The 16,221-nt window shown below is 36.3% G+C and overlaps 1 protein-coding gene across 1 annotated transcript; it reads right to left on the bottom strand.

Moving 5' to 3' along the window:
• Window positions 1–1,282: 1,282 nt before the first annotated feature.
• Window positions 1,283–10,946, bottom strand: LOC141391425 (prolyl 4-hydroxylase subunit alpha-2). The gene is made up of 8 exons (XM_073964320.1): window positions 10,798–10,946; window positions 10,587–10,738; window positions 2,721–2,862; window positions 2,344–2,662; window positions 1,806–2,279; window positions 1,669–1,734; window positions 1,434–1,599; window positions 1,283–1,368 (listed from the first exon to the last, which is right to left on the bottom strand). The coding sequence occupies exons 1-8, from the start codon at window positions 10,944–10,946 to the stop codon at window positions 1,283–1,285; spliced, it is 1,554 nt and encodes a 517-aa protein (XP_073820421.1).
• Between the last annotated feature and the right edge of the window lie 5,275 nt (window positions 10,947–16,221).

Genomic DNA, 16,221 nt, shown 5'->3' on the forward strand with positions numbered 1-16,221 from the left:
ACAAATGTAGCGTTCGTCACGCAGGAATTACCCATATACCAAAATGTGAGCATATATGGTGTACACTGTACAACTTACAAATACCGATAACAATACAGAACGTGGTCTGATATGATAATTTTCAATAAAAAATATCTAAGAACTAATACATAATATATATTACTCTGTACCAAATTCCAAAATTGTATTTTAAATTTTTTAAACTCTCTCTTCATTGATTTTATACACCTTGTCTCAATAACTGTTAAAAAATCGACTAAAAGCCTTTAAAATTGCGTTATGTAACCCTACCCAACATTTTCAAATTTCATGATTTTTGGTCATGGTACATTTATTTAATGGGCTGCCAGTTGTCACTTTGAAGAATAGATATTTTTTTAAATTAATCCTACATGTATTGTGTTAGAAGGAGGTATTAACATTAAGCGAAAATAAATTTGGTTTCATGTAACAGTACAATGTTCAAAAATATTTAGATTTAAAAACTATTATTCTTCAGTTTTTAAACCAAGTCCTTGAAAACAATTTGTTCCAGACGCATTTTTTGTTCGAAACGCCATGATTTTTGGTGCGGAACAATTCGTTTTCGTCTCTTTTTGTTCCATGCGCCAAACGACATGGATATGGAACTAAAAAATTCAAAGTTGTTTTGTTCCATATGCCATGCTTTATGGATATGGAACAAAAAGACACATTTTTCGCTGTCCAAAGCGGATATGGAACATATTGGCATCTGAATATCTCAGAAACTATAGGAGATAGAGAAAAAGCGACCAAAAAATCTGAAAGGGTATGGTTCAAAACCGTGTAAGGTACCTTTATCTCAAAATGTCAAAATTGCGTATGAAACACTTAAGCATGACACAGGGATATGTCAATATAGCCCCACATTACGGTACTTACAGATTTTAAAGCAAACTCGTGATACAAAATCAACACATTTTATATGTTAGAAGCTCAGTTTGTTTTGTAGCTCAGTATTAATACATTGAAAATAATCGATTACCTGTGGACTGATTGCAGAGTTCCTATATATGAACTCACTATTTATAACGTTTAACAGTAGACAATGTTATACTGGACTTCTCTTCATTAGAGGTAAATGTTCACTTCAAGCACTATTGAATTAACGCTTAGGCATAAAATTGTTGCTGCACGAAATATCCCGACGACAGCTTAAGGTCCATTATGTGTTTCTTTCTTAAAAATATCAATTTTATTATATCCAACTAAGTACATATACATATCTATATTTTAAATCTAAGGATGTGTGTTAAAGAAATTAATAATATTCTGGAACCGCATCGTTAAACGTGAAACAAGGTCTTTTGTCACTTTGATCGTGTTCTCTAATCCAACGGTTTTGTACTGAAAAAAATATTATAATTTTATTAGTATTATAATTAATGTACTCTCAAACTTCAAAAACATACCCCACTTGGAACCAACAATAATTGGACAAGCGCCATGAAGAGTTCTCCAATCGGGAACACCGGACGCATGCATATTATACCAAAACGCTGCGGCACCTTTCTTTGGCATTACCAATTGTTTCATGAACGGATAGGCAGTGCCACCACCTTGTTCAACATCACTTAGCTATAAAAAATGGCAAATTAAAACAATATTAGTTATAATGCGAGTACAATCTGTGATTCAATATCTTACATAAAACAAAACTGTTGCAATCCGATTTCCCATGTCATCGAAATTACTGATCGTTGATACATCCACCTATCATTAAGAACATTAAAAGATAATTTTTTTTTATTATTTTTATATATAAATTTCCAAATTGAACTTACTGCTTCTACATGGAAATAGTCGTGATGTTCACTGTAGTGACCACCAATTCCATAATTTGCAAATTGATGATCTTCGGAATATTTCATATTCAAACTGGTCATATCTTCTACGCGTTGATCTATCTTAGCCAACAGGGGATGATGGGTAACGGGAATAAATTGAAATTGACTGGTGCGTACAGTCGAAACCACCGAACCATTCTTGGACATTACAGTGGCTCTTTCAATCTGTTGCGTCATTTGTCTCAATGTTTCAATTTCTTTATCGGATAGGACATCATAGAACACCACCAACAATGGATCATGATGTAATTCTTCAACCTTAATAGGGGCCAACCATAGGAATGGATGAGTTTCAACTAAATAGCCACAACGTAAATCACGTTCTTCGGCGGGAGTTTTCTTTACCAGGCCGGCACATGTATATTTGTATAAATCTGAGCGTGGTGCTGTGAAAAGATTTTCTGGTGGGGGCTACAAGAAACAGACATTTGTTTATAATGTAATCCATCAAAATGTTTTTTTTTTTCAAACTCACCGCATGTTCCGTACTATAATCAACTGTAAATTGTTGTTTATCTAACGAATTCTCGGCAAATTCTGCATATAACTTGGCAACCTTTTCATTTTCCGGATATCGATTAGATAGCTCGACAAATGTGTCGTTGGCACCCCGTATATCACCCAATTTGAATTTGACATCAGCTATGGCCAATTCAATATCAAGTTTATCAACACTTTCATCATTACTGGCTCTAGTCAATGCTTCTTTTAACCAAAAATATCCCAGTTTTGGATATTCAGTTTCTGCTGCCCTCTTTCCCATATCATAACAGTGGCGTGCTTTAAAATGAACACTGGTAGGAAATAATTTTGAAATAGTAGAATAGCATTGAAAACACTATCTTTACTTACTCATATTGAACACCTTGAAATAGACCTCGAGCTATGTCGGACGAATTTAGACGATAGGTGTCCTGAAGTCTTAAAACACCTTCCAAGGCCCCATTCAATTCCGATTCTTCAACAATCTTATTTTCGATTTTCTTTAGAGTTTCTGCAAAATGAATTTAATACATGAAAATTTTAAAATTTAATAAAATTATGCAAAGTGTATATTAGGGATATAACTTTTTGCACTTTTTTGCAAATATCAAAAATACCACCACATAGCCGTGTAGAGCATGAAAAACTATTATGAAAAAAGGTGTAATTTTTTCTCTATCGCGAAAAAAGTTTCCGCACCAAATGCATTGAAGTTCAGTAATGCATTTTTTAAGTTTAGCTGTTATGACAACATATTTGCTTTTAGTTAAATTTTTTATTTTTTTGTAATCTAATTTAAAATCATTACCAAAGCGTTCTGGACCAATTTGTTTTCAATTCGCGCCATTTCGGAGCATTTTAGGAATTTTTGACACTATTGCAATTTTTGTTTTTTCTTTATAAACTCGTGAATTTTATGTTTATATTTATTGTACCTATCGGACAAGAGAATATGGTGTCATTTGCAACAATATCGCGAAAGTTACAGACAGTTTTTAATGACTTTGCCTGTGAGAATTGTATTTTTTTCTATGAATATTTGTTCAAAGAAAGCAAATTTAAAATTATAAGTAGAAAAAATATCAAAAGGGGTTTAGTAATTACAGTCGGTGCAGAAACTTTTTTCACCGAATGGATCTTAGAAACGCGTTTTCATTATTAGGACAAAATTCTCCAAGTGGTACTGGTGTTGTATTTTGGTAAAAAACATATCCGATTCTCACAGGTAAAGTCAACAAAAACAGCCTGTAACTTTCGCGACTTCGTTGCAAATGACCCCATTTTCTTTTGTCCGGTAGGTAAGAAAATATAAACATAAAATTCACGAGTTTTTAAAGAAAAAGCAAAAATTGCAATAGTATCAAAAGTTCCTAATATGCTCCGAAATGGCGCGATTTGAGAAGAAATTGGTCCAGAACGCTTTGATAATGATTTTAAATTAGATTACAAAAAATAAAAATTTTAATTAAAAGCAAATATGTTGTCATAACAGCTAAAATTAAAAAATGCATTACTGAACTTCAATGCATTTGGTGCGGAAACTTTTTTCGCGATAGAGAAAAATTGACGCCGTATTTCATAATAGTTTTCCATGCTCTACACGGCTATGTGGTGGTATTTTTTTGGTTATAGCCCTAGTGTATATATAACGTGTAGAACCAACATGGTTAGGTTTTCCATCTGATTGGCGGATGCACACAGGATATTTCCAAACTGACATTTTAGCGCCGCACAGTGGTTCAGAAATCGACTTTTTTTGTCGTCACCGATTGTTAATTTCTATGACCTCCAAATATTTAGGGTGACCTCTCACACTAAAGTTTTTAGTATATACAATATCATTCGGGAAAAATGTGCCTCATCGAAATAACGGTTTTAGACCCCAAGTATGTTTGGACGAAATCCGTTTCAGACAATTTGGAGTTGATTAGCCATGTCCGTTCGTCTGTCTAGCTGGCTGGCTGGACGATAACTCTCGAACGGATCAACCGATTCGTTCCAATATTTTGTCCAAACTGAGTTTAAGATCGAAGATGGGTTATACCGGTCCACTCCTTCCGGTACCTCCTCCACAAAATTCGAAAATGTTCTGAAAATTTGTGCGCACGATAACTCTTGAAGGGAGTAACCGATTTGGTTCATTTCTACCAGACTTAAATAAAATTCCAATCGGTCCATTCCTTCGGGTACCTCCCACACAAAATTTCGGAAAATGTCACTTTAGGAGCTGCTCTCGAATCACTTTGAGTTTTGCTGTAACAACTTTTATTCACTGTCCCCTATACGATGGTCTAAGTTTCATCAGGGGCAAGTCCATACTTCTCAAAAAACAAAAAAAAAAAAAAACAACCTGAAAGTTGCAAAAAACACCTATGACACCGTGGGTAGTCGTTGGAGCTTAAGATAACTCTCCAACGTATTTGCCCATTCGGTTCAAAATTTGGCCTTCGTGATATTTTGTTCAAACTTAGTTTAAGTTCGAAGATAAGCCATATCGCCATACTACTCCTTCAGGTACCTCTCCCACAAAAATTCAAAAATGTTCGGAAAAAAATGTGGCCACGATAACTTTTGAAGGGAGTGACCGATATAGAACATGTTTGAATATGCACTATATTTGTCCAACTCTTCGGGTACCTCCCACACAAAATTTCAGATAAGTTCACTTTAAGACCTTCTCTCGAATCACTTTGATTTTTTGATGAAGCTACTTGAATTTGATGCCTCAATTATGAAGGTAATTTTTTTTCAGAGGCAAGTACATACTTCTTTTGAAAACAGCCCGAAAGGTGTAAAAAACCCTGTGGCATCATATGTAGTGGCTGGAGAACACGATAACTCCCGAACCGATCAACCAATTTGGTCCAAACTTTGAATCTCCTAATATTTTGTCCAAATTTATTTTTACTTCTAAAATGGCCCATGTAGGTCCTCTTCTTAGGGTACCTCTCCCATAAAAGTTCAACGTTTGTGCCTAAATGCAGTTAAGGCTCTGTTCCAAGATCGTTTGTTAATGTATACCGATGGTGTTCGTTGTGGTCATTTCTATAACTATATTATGTTTTCCGTGGACAAGTCCATGATTCCTAGCATACTGGTCCAAAATTTATACGATGACCCACTGAAATGAGTAGTGGGCGCGATGTCTATCGAAAAGATATGACTCCCTAAATAAGATCCACTTCCATAATGGACTATGTCGGTTCATTCTTTCAAGTACCTCCTCCTAATCATTTTTGTCAGCAAGTTTAAATGTCCAAAAAAGGCCACAAAAGACGAAAAGACGTTTTTAGAATTCCTTTGTAAGATATCGTACGCATTTAAGGTGAAAGGAATTGACGCCAAAGTCCTTCATAATTATTAAGGACTCTCCTCATCGAGTAAACAATTGCATAACTATATATCTATTTTTTTGAGTTCATGGAATGGGAGATAACTTTCTTTATTGTTTCTGTAGCAATGAAGGTGCTTTTATGGTGTTGGAACTCTTTACTAATTATGAAGGACATTGGCATCCATTCCTTTCACCTTAAATGCGTACGATATCTTACAAAGGAATTCTAAAAAAGTCTTCTCCAGTAGTGGAAAGAATTTTAGGATGTCCGGAGTGGTAATTTCATCACGATATTGGTCCATTTTAAACACTTCGAGCAGCGAATACTAGCATTTCTCAGAAGAAATTCGGATATCCTGAAGGGACCGCAATATTTTGTAGTGGTAAATATTCTCTAAAATGTATAGGAAAGACTTCTGTGTAAAATCTACGACTCTGACAGACAGTACGCTTCCAAAAATAAACATATTAAAGGAATAGTGCAAGCATTGCTAAGCATTACACGTGATTATGAAAGGAAATTGTGCGATTCCTTGCCAAAGCAGGATATAGGGGTGTATCCTTAATCTGGAGGGATATACTTTTACTGAATATTACTGAAATTATTTCGTTTTTAATATAGAGTGAATGTGCATCGATATTCTACTACAATCTTTATGTATACCCAAGTTTTTAAGGGGGGTCCTATTCAAATGACGCAATTTTTTACATGAATTTTTGACTTTATTTTGCTTTCGTCGTATAATTCTTGTATAAATCAGATATGAATACAAATGAATGACTAAGTTTACTCCAAACACTTAAAACTAAATATAAAAAATCTTCAACACTTCATATTTTGCATAATTCCGGAAAAAATTAAGGTTGAAAAAAAATTGGTAGGGGGTCCTATTCAAGTGACGGGCAGTGTATATGTTGCAAAGAATTTCGAGTCGATCGGACAAAAATTAGCTGAGATATGAGCGTTAGAAAGAAAAAAATCATTGTGATTTGTATGTAAAAGGAACTTTTAAACGCAGTTTTCCCGAAATGCATTTTTGATCCGATCCGATCTTCATATGTTTCTGTGGTATTATTATGCACATAAAAAGCTTGTCTTTAAGCGAGAGAATTAAATAAATTGACGCGTTTATGGCGAAAAAACTATCCATAGTTTTAGTTAAACTCGAAATTTTGACTTTGACAGTTCACCAGTTTTTAAATGGATATCTTTTTAACTCCTACAAAAAAAAAAATATGCTGATCTGTTTACTCGCTTTCGAGCTACAGTGGGCACCGCAAACTTCTTTAATAAAAACACTGTTTCCTTAGCGGGCATTTGTGCAATATTTTTCAACAAAAAAAAATCCAAAAGTAGCTCAAGGTGTAAACTTTCAGATGAGAAAAAAATCTTCTAAAAAGATTGATAGATTTCATGTAAAAAATCCATGAAAAATTGCCTTTTTGTGCTCAATAAGTAACCCCTTAAGTAAGAAATACAATCACTTTTTACAGTTTAGAACATATAAAATTGAGGTATGATCTAACATATATTAATTTGTGCCTTTTGAATAATTATCTTCAAGAGACCACAAATAAATTTTTTGCACATTTCCAAAAACTTGTGGATGCAGCTGCTCAATGCACATCACCATCCCACTATATCAACTTTTAACATGCTTATATTATTAATCGATTAATGTACATTCGGGTTATGACGTTTTTACAACCTCATATCCCTGTATCATAGCGTGATGAGTTTCTACAGAAGATTACGTAAAATATTATTTGTAGGGTGATACGGTGAAAAAACTTCACGCACAAAATGATTTTAAAATTTGAAGTTATCAGAATTATGGGTAATTTTTTGAAGTAAGCAGATATAGTATGTATAACACTATACAACACTGAAAATGCAAACAACTTCTAATATGCATTTTTTGAAAGTACATATTTAGACTACAAAAACCCTGTCAGATCCAGTTCGGATTTTATGGCCTCATCTAAACCGGGCTAAATCTACACTATTTTGCATTTATCAGGCCTTCATCTCAGAAACGAATAGGAATTCGGCATTGCTGTCTTTAGCAATATTGTAGCCCTAAACAAGTAGAACTTATCTTTTGAAAAAAACCACATAAGAAAAACTCCATCTAGGGTATCAAAATCTATAAAATATAGAAAATTTTACATAATTGCTCAAATTCTGTTCAGTATCGGCTAAACTATTGGGAATGGACCAAGTAACCTTTTCCAAAAATCATCCAAATAAAGTTCTCAACAATTCTTTAGAACATTCTGAAACTCTAAGATGTTTACTTCAAGTTGTTTCAGCGGTATTATACATTATATCTTTTACAACAACTATTTCAAACACAGTTCACACCAACAGTTTATTCTCGCATTTCGGATTTCACTACATTATTGACATTTTTATTAAATCGTTGTTGAATAATGTACTGAAAACAACGGCATAGAGGCCAGGGAATATATTTCCAAAAGAAAATATTCAGAAAAAATTAACGGTTTTGGAGATACTGTGCGAAATGTATAAAAATTGTGGAATTTTTGCATTTATTTTGAAATTTGAGGCAATAAATGTAGTTTTTCGATTTCATTATTTCTCCAAATATTTCATTCTTGTCCTTATCATTAGTTTCAGATATATAGCCCCGAATTTCTTTAGCCCCGAATTTCAGAGGTCAGAAGAAGATTCGCATTAGTTTCAAATATATAGCCCCGAATTTCTGTAAAAAGTCAATATTTAAGCCATTAGATGGGGCCATAAAATCCAAGCTGATCTGACCCAACAAAATCCAACTAGGATTTCTTGTCGTTTGGGTCTGTACTTTCAAAAAATCCTCAGTTCGAATTGTTTGCACAAGATCACCTTAAAAATGTTGCACAGTGATATCTGACTTGGCACAACCTTTGAACGTCGTAAGATTTTTTCCAAGCCTAATTAAGTGGCAAATTTTCGAGATGTAACGAAAGACTTCCTCACAAATGTTCAAAATGTTAACTTAAATGCATTTTAACAGCCAGAATATCATTTTGAACTTTTTATCGAACATCCTCGTGATTCTGATTACTGTCTGGATCTCCAAATGTTACTTTGGCACCTACGAAAATGCTATTTCTTTTTAAAATTAGGGATGTCAATGCTGACATTTTATTCTCTATATTTCTCTGGATAGTGGAATTAATGTTTCAAAAACATCTGCCCGACAAAAGCAAAAAATAATAATACACTGGAATCTTGCAAAACTTTTTTGCAACCTACGAAATTTCTATTTTTTAATTAAAGATTTCTTCATCTAAGTCGAGGATATTTGGCTGTTGGCTTGAATAATACTTGAAGATATATTCTACGAGCGCCCAGAGAGAGCATGCCGGTGCTCAGGACATATCATTAAAGCTGAAAACACATCCAACGTTTGGGTAAAGTTTTGTTTCGTTTTGGCCGTTTTTACGCTGTTGGGCATGTTGCCGAAAAACTCGTATTCATTTGAAATATATGCCGGTAAACAGATCAACGCTGGACTTTGGTGTCGGCGTCGCCCTGTTGTTGTTTTTTTCTCAACGCCCAACACAAAACTGTACTCAAATGTTGGATGCGTTTTCAGCTTTAGATTGTTCCCATATAACGGTACCTCCCGACTTTCGGTATTTTGAGGGTTTTAGCTAAAATTTTTACCGAACTGTATGTAATTTTAAATTTGACGTTCTCTGTGGTCACGAAAATTCTTTACTAAAATCGTCAACATATCGTCGGTGTCATGCTTAAGTGTTCCATACGCCATTTTTGACTTTTTGAGATACAGGTGGTTTCTAGGGATTTCCGATATGCTCTTTCTGAATTTCTAGTCGGCTTTCTCCTATCTGCTCTAGTTCCCGAGATATCCACGCCTCGACGGGAAAGCTTTAATTTTTTTTAGCTATGAAATTAATATTTTAAAAACTTACAAGTTTAAAAACACATTTCAAAAATCAGAATTTTAATTTTCGATTTAGAAGTATTTAATTTATTGAGGCAAAGATGGAAAATTGTTTTGTCACTTTGTTCCATGTGATTTACAATATTTCACATTTGTGTCATAAGTGCGGATATGGAACAAATCGACAAAAATTCTTTTTTTAAAAAAATCTCTATAACTTTTATATTCCAATACATATACCTCTAAATTTTTGCAAATATGTTCTATATACTATTATTACGACGCAGTTACGACGCAAAACATTAAAATGCGATTATCTCAAAACAGGCAAATGGCGTATGGAACACTTAAGCATGACACCGACGATATGTCCATGTTTTGGTACCTCCCGGTATTTTGAGAGTTTTAGCTACAATTTTTTACCGAGCTAGCTGTACTTTAACATTTGAGGTTCTCTATGATCACGAAAATTCTTCACCAAAAATCGTCGACATATGTCCATATCTCTCATAAAACGATCCCTCCCGATTTTCGGTATTTTGAGGGTTTTAGCTACAATTTTTAACCAAACTAGCTGTAATTAGACATTTAAGGTTTTCTGTGGTCACGAAATTTCGCCACCATCGAAAATCGAACTAACTGTAATTTGACATTTGAAGTTTTCAATGGTCACGAAACTTCTTTATGTTTTGGTTTAGCTCCCATATAATGGTACCATCCGATTTTAGGTATTTTGAGAATCCGAGATACATTGTTTGTGGGAACTACCGGTAATTTGACTTTTTAAGGTTCCCCACAGCTATAAAACTTTTCCACCAAAATTGTTGTCCTTCGAATAATTATCTTCAAGACACCACAAATTAATTTATTGCACATTTCCGAAAACGTGTGGATGCAGCTGCTCAATGCTCATCACCATCCGACTATATCAACGTTTAAAATGCTGATATTATTAATCGATTAATGTACATACATTATACTTACTTTCTCCTTCTTTGTATTGTAGGACATTTTCTAGGCGATCCCAATCCGTTGTTAAGCGTTTGGTAAGCAAATATTTGTTGATAGGATTCTCAAAATAAGATGGACCCACTTCAACAGCTTCGTTGCGTTCTCTTTCATATTCAGCTAAACGCCTGAAACACAATGAAGGTAATCACTAACACCAAGCACACGCACCATTAGCAGAACTTACTCTTTAAGATAATCTAATTTATTTTGATTTTTTCCAATAAATTTTTGCATATTCCTCAACATTTTCAATTCAAAATCCATCACCATAGACATTTTGTGTACTGATGAATAAAATTCACCGTTAGTTGGGAGAATTGTAATCGAAGCCATTATTATGGCAATTTTGAATAACCAATTCATGATTGTTGGGTCAATTTAATGTCATTTAATAAATAGTTCAAGTTTTTTAAGTTTTTTTTTTCTTTCTTATGCTTTATGTTTAATGTTCTAAAAGTTACTAACGCATCTTCCATATTTGCCAAATTCTTTGACCTTAGATTTTGTTACAAACATAACAATATGAATATTAAAGCTTTAGCCAAGAGAATTTGTGTCCAATGTTGAAAGCTTTTTATAGTTTTGTGTGTTATTTGTTGAAGCCGGCGGTGGCCCTGTGCTCAGCTATAAACCAGTTTCATGACTTTAATTAATTTCACCCATCTTCACAGTTTTGTATCTTTCTTCACGGGTCATTGTTCTTCTGCTGTCAGGTCAACACAAAACGTTTTACATAATAATTATGCTGGGATTTGTGTGTTGGAGTTTGTTAAAATATTTGTTTCTTTTAGTAAATATTCAAGAATTATAAGTCAGACCCATAGTACCACATCCGTTCGTCTACCTATGCACCCATTGTCCGATTGAAATAATAATTCGGGAAGACATTTTTTTTCCAAATGACCAACGCTATTAATATTTGGTACGAGGGCTGAACGATAACTATCTGGCCTAACAACCTAACAATGAAAACGTGAATATTTACCATCAAAAATAGTTTTTCTTATTTTCTTAAGTAATCTCCAGCATGATTTACTCGCTTTTTCATGGGCTCAAACCAATTCCGATTTAGACTCCTCCCTCCTGGATCCCTAGTCAGGACTGTACGGCGGATGACTCATCAATTCCACGTTTTGTCCGGTCAAATAGGCGCTGGTTTGAATCGATGTGTGAGAGCTCGAATCGTCATGATGCAGACTGATTCGCCTTCTCTTGTTCGTTTTTCGAATTTCTCAGGAGACTTCTGACAAACAAATTGTAGTGTATCACTCAGAATTAACCGTCCTACATTTCTGAAGCCGTATAGTCGCCACAAGGTCAGTTTTGTCGAAGAAACAGGCGACCATTTGCTTCGAAGTGCTTCTTACATGAACAACTTTCGTTGGATTTGGCTCGCTTTCGAAGAACTAAAGGTCGATTCCTGTTTTGTTTCAGGCCCCTAAGCAAATATCCAAGATTAGTCGTCCTTGATGATCTTATAAACGTCGTTTGAAGCACAACGATGGTTTTTATTCACTATTTCTTTGCACCAATCCACAAGATCCTCTTTTTGAGCGATTGTCCAATTTTTCTATACCTAACGAGAATAACACTGTGCAACATTTTTAAGGTGATCTTGTGCAAACAATTCGAACTGAGGATTTTTTGAAAGTACAGACCCAAACGACAAGAAACCCTAGTTGGGTTTTGTTGTGTCAGATCCAGCTCGGATTTTATGGCCCCATCTAAACCGGGCTAAAATTGCACTTTTTTTGCATTTATCGGGCCTTCATCTCAGAAACGAGATGACATGGCGCCATTGGCGATCTTGCATTATCCGTTCACGGCCTAATTTTTTTCTGGCACAACGGCAGATTTTTGGCTACCCTCACGACCTTCGTTTTTTTTGGCTGGTGACGGCCACGATTGAATTCATTAAAACAGTTTTTCATAGTGCTATAGGATGGCCCTCCTGCCGTGATTATTCACTTCGAAAGTTGTGAAAAATGATCGGACGAAAATGTCCACAAATAAATTCCATTTTTTTGCAAAGTGACTTTTTAAAGTCTCTGATAACAACACAACACAAGGTCATATGACAAACTGTCCTGAGTACGTACAGTCTAGAAACTGTTAAACTATCCAAAAAAAGATTCAAAATCTGTGTACGTTGGTGTAGTGATACGAGTCGATGTTTGCTCCTCGGAACGGATGCTTAACTACAACTGATGCTGACTACAATATTTTTTGCTGCTCATTCCGTTGTCAGATGTTTCACTGTGGAGACTAAATTTTTCGACTGTTGGGCCAAAGATATTCTACTTTCTAATTTTGACATTAAAATCGCTTATGATAATTTTAATGTCATTGGCAGGACAACGGTCATATGTTCTTTGTAACCGCTCGTAAAATATATCTTTGGTCTGCGCGTTCCTGTCTTCTTTATTTTTTTAATATGTACATAACAAAGAAATAATTTAAAACACTTACTTACTTAGCTGGCCCATTACAGAATATTTGTACAATAGACCGAACTAAGAAAAGATCTCCAATTCTCTCTGTTTATTGCTTCGCTTTCTGGAAATCCGCGCCTTGTCATCTCTTCATCCACTTGTTTGCGCCATCTGTTCTTTGGCCTGCCAATTCTGCGTGCACCGCCATGTGGCTCGAATTTATACGCCTTTTTAGCGGGTTCATCATCGCTCATTCTTATGATATGGCCTAGCCAACGCAATCGTTGCATTTCGATACGTTTAACTATATTCATGTCTTTGTATAGCTGATATAGCTCGTGGTTCATACGACGTCGATATTCACCGTCAACGCAAATCGGCCCGTAGATCTTTCGAAGAATTTTTCTCTCAAACACGCCAAGCACTGCCTTATCTGCTTGTGCAAGTACCCAGGCTTCGGAACCATACATCAGCACTGGTAGTATAAGTGTTTTGTAAAGAGTTATTTTGTTTGACGAGTTGTGGCTTTGTTTTTGAAGTGCTTACTTAAGCCAAAGTAGCTTCTGTTGGGAAATACAATTCTTCTTTTTATTTCATATTGGTCTGATCTCAATGGACGCATTGCGAGTCGACACCATCAGCTTGGTCTTCTCGCCGTTTACCGCCAGACCCACTTTAGCAGATTCTCCTTCGACCTTCATAAAGGTATCGGTTACTTATTTTACTGATCGTCCCATGATGTCTATATCATCAGCATAAGCAAGTAACATGTGGCTATTGGTGTAGATTGTTCCACTTTTTTGACGTTTGCCTTTCGTATAACCTTTTCTAGCAGGAAGTTGAAAATATCACACGAAAGGCTGCCTCCTTGCCTGAAACCTCTTTTGGTACAAAACTCTTCGGAGAGGTTCTTTCCTATTTTAACTGAAGATCTTGAGTCAGTTAGAGTCATTTTACAAAGCCGAATGAGCTTTGCGGGGATACCAAATTGAGACATTGCTTGGAATACCTTTGAACGTAGCGGGCTGTCGAAGGCTGCTTTATAATCGAGAAAGAGGTGGGAGGTGTCGATCTGCATCTCTTGGGTCTTCTCCATGATTTCCAGCAGGGTAAATATCTGGTCAATGGTGGACTTGCCAGGTCTAAAGCCGCATTGATATGGTCCAATTATTTCGTTGACCATGGGCTTTAGTCGTTCGCACAATATCTCTGACACTATCTTGTAGGCGATGGGGAGAAGACTTATGATCTAATATTTGGATGCTCAGGTTCCAATCGTCGGGTACGCGTTCTTCCTGCCAGATGGAGCTAACTAGCTGATGCATACACCTTATCAGCGTGTCGCCTCCGGTTTTGAACAGCTCGGCTGGTAGGCCATCTGCTCCTGCTGCCTTATTATTCTTCAGCCGGTTTATTGCTGTCTTTACCACATCTTGGCCGGTTGGTATACATTCAATACCAACTTCTGGGGTTGGATCTGTGGTATCTTCGTCGACTTCGCTACTATTGGATACCAACAGTGTGGAAAAATGGTCTTTCAATATCCTTAGGACACTATCTGCATCAGTTACCAGATTACCTTGCTGGTCTCTACAGGAGGATGTGCGAGTTCCAAAGCCATCAGTTTGATGTTTTACTTTTTGGTAGAATATTCGGACTTCAGTCTGTCTCCTGTGCATCTCGATTTGTTCACACTCCCGCTTTTTCATCTCTCTTTTTCCTGCGGAAAAGACGTTTCCCATCTCTCCTTTTCTCCCGATACCTCTCTCGCTATGCGTTGCTACTGATTGTAAAGTAGCCCTATATGCCACATTTTTCACTTCGGTAGCAGCACGACATTCCTGGTCATACCATGGATTCCTTGGTGGAGGTCTCTGGTATGCAAATACTGATTTTGCGGCTGTTTGCATGGAGTTGGCAATGTTTTGCCATTGTCCTGATATGTTATCGGGACGAGGAGTGCTTTGATTGAGCAGTTGGGCCAGTTGAGTGGAATATGGCTGGCTGCAGCTTACCGATATCCAACTTCCTTGTTGTGTCTGTTCGCACTTTGTTTGCTACGTTTAATCTGGTACGTACCTCTGCTGCAACAAGGTACTGATCCGAGTCTATGTTTGCACCTCGGAACGATCGTTCACCCAACACGCTTGATGCATGTCTTCCATCTATCACAATGTGATCAATTTGATTTCTTGTTCTTTGATCTGGCGACAGTCAGGTGCCCTTATGAATATCGAGATGCTTAAATCTGGTACTAGTAACTACTATGTTCCTTGCTGATGCAAAGTCTATCAGCCACATACCATTGTCAGATGTTTCACTGTGGATACTGAATTTCCCGACTGTTGGGCCAAAGATATTCTCCTTTCCAATTTTGGTATTAAAATCGCCTAGTATAATTTTAATGTCATGGACAGGGCAACGGTCATATGCTTCTTCTAAGCGCTCGTTAAATATATCTTTGGTCTGTTCGTCCTTTTCTTCAGTGGGAGCATGAGCGCAAATAAAGCTGATATTGAAGAATTTTGCTTTTATTCGAATTGCAGCAAGTCTTTCATTCACTGGGGTGAAGCTGGAGACCAGATGTTTTAACCTCCGACCCACTACAAATCCGCAACCAAACTCATGCTTTGTGTCATGGCAGCTTTAATACAGCGCCGCCTTTCCAAATCTATCGTATTTCCTGTATGGCAGTTATATCGGCCTTGTACTTTGCAAGTATGTACATCCGCCAGTGCGTAAACTGCACTTTCTCTATAAAGAGTCGGGACATTCCAGGTTCAGATTCGCAGATCATGGATCTTAACACTTTAGAGGGGGTTGTTTTTCTTTTCTTTCGTTTTTCATAGTAGACTGCTTTTTTCTAGGGGAGGGTTACTAACTCTACGCCCAAACCCAACTTTTTTGACGTTCTTATGGGTGAACGCGTGGCACATGTTAGCTCACTACCTTTAACGGTGACACCAGGTGGAGGTCAGTGTCCACTAGAGATGAGAGAGGGAACAAGATAAGTCCTGGGATTTACCATGTTAAATTCGGTCAGGGCTGTTGCTTGGTATCTTTCATCTTCTACGGCACCCAGATATTGATCTAGATCCCATTTTACCCTGATCTATAATATCTATACACTTAATTGGGTCGCAAATGGTTATTTCAATGCTTTGCCATAGCTTATA

This window comes from Musca autumnalis, unplaced genomic scaffold (assembly GCF_047663935.1).
Source record: "Musca autumnalis isolate F117 unplaced genomic scaffold, ASM4766393v1 scaffold_1, whole genome shotgun sequence".
Taxonomy (NCBI): Eukaryota; Metazoa; Arthropoda; class Insecta; order Diptera; family Muscidae; genus Musca; species Musca autumnalis.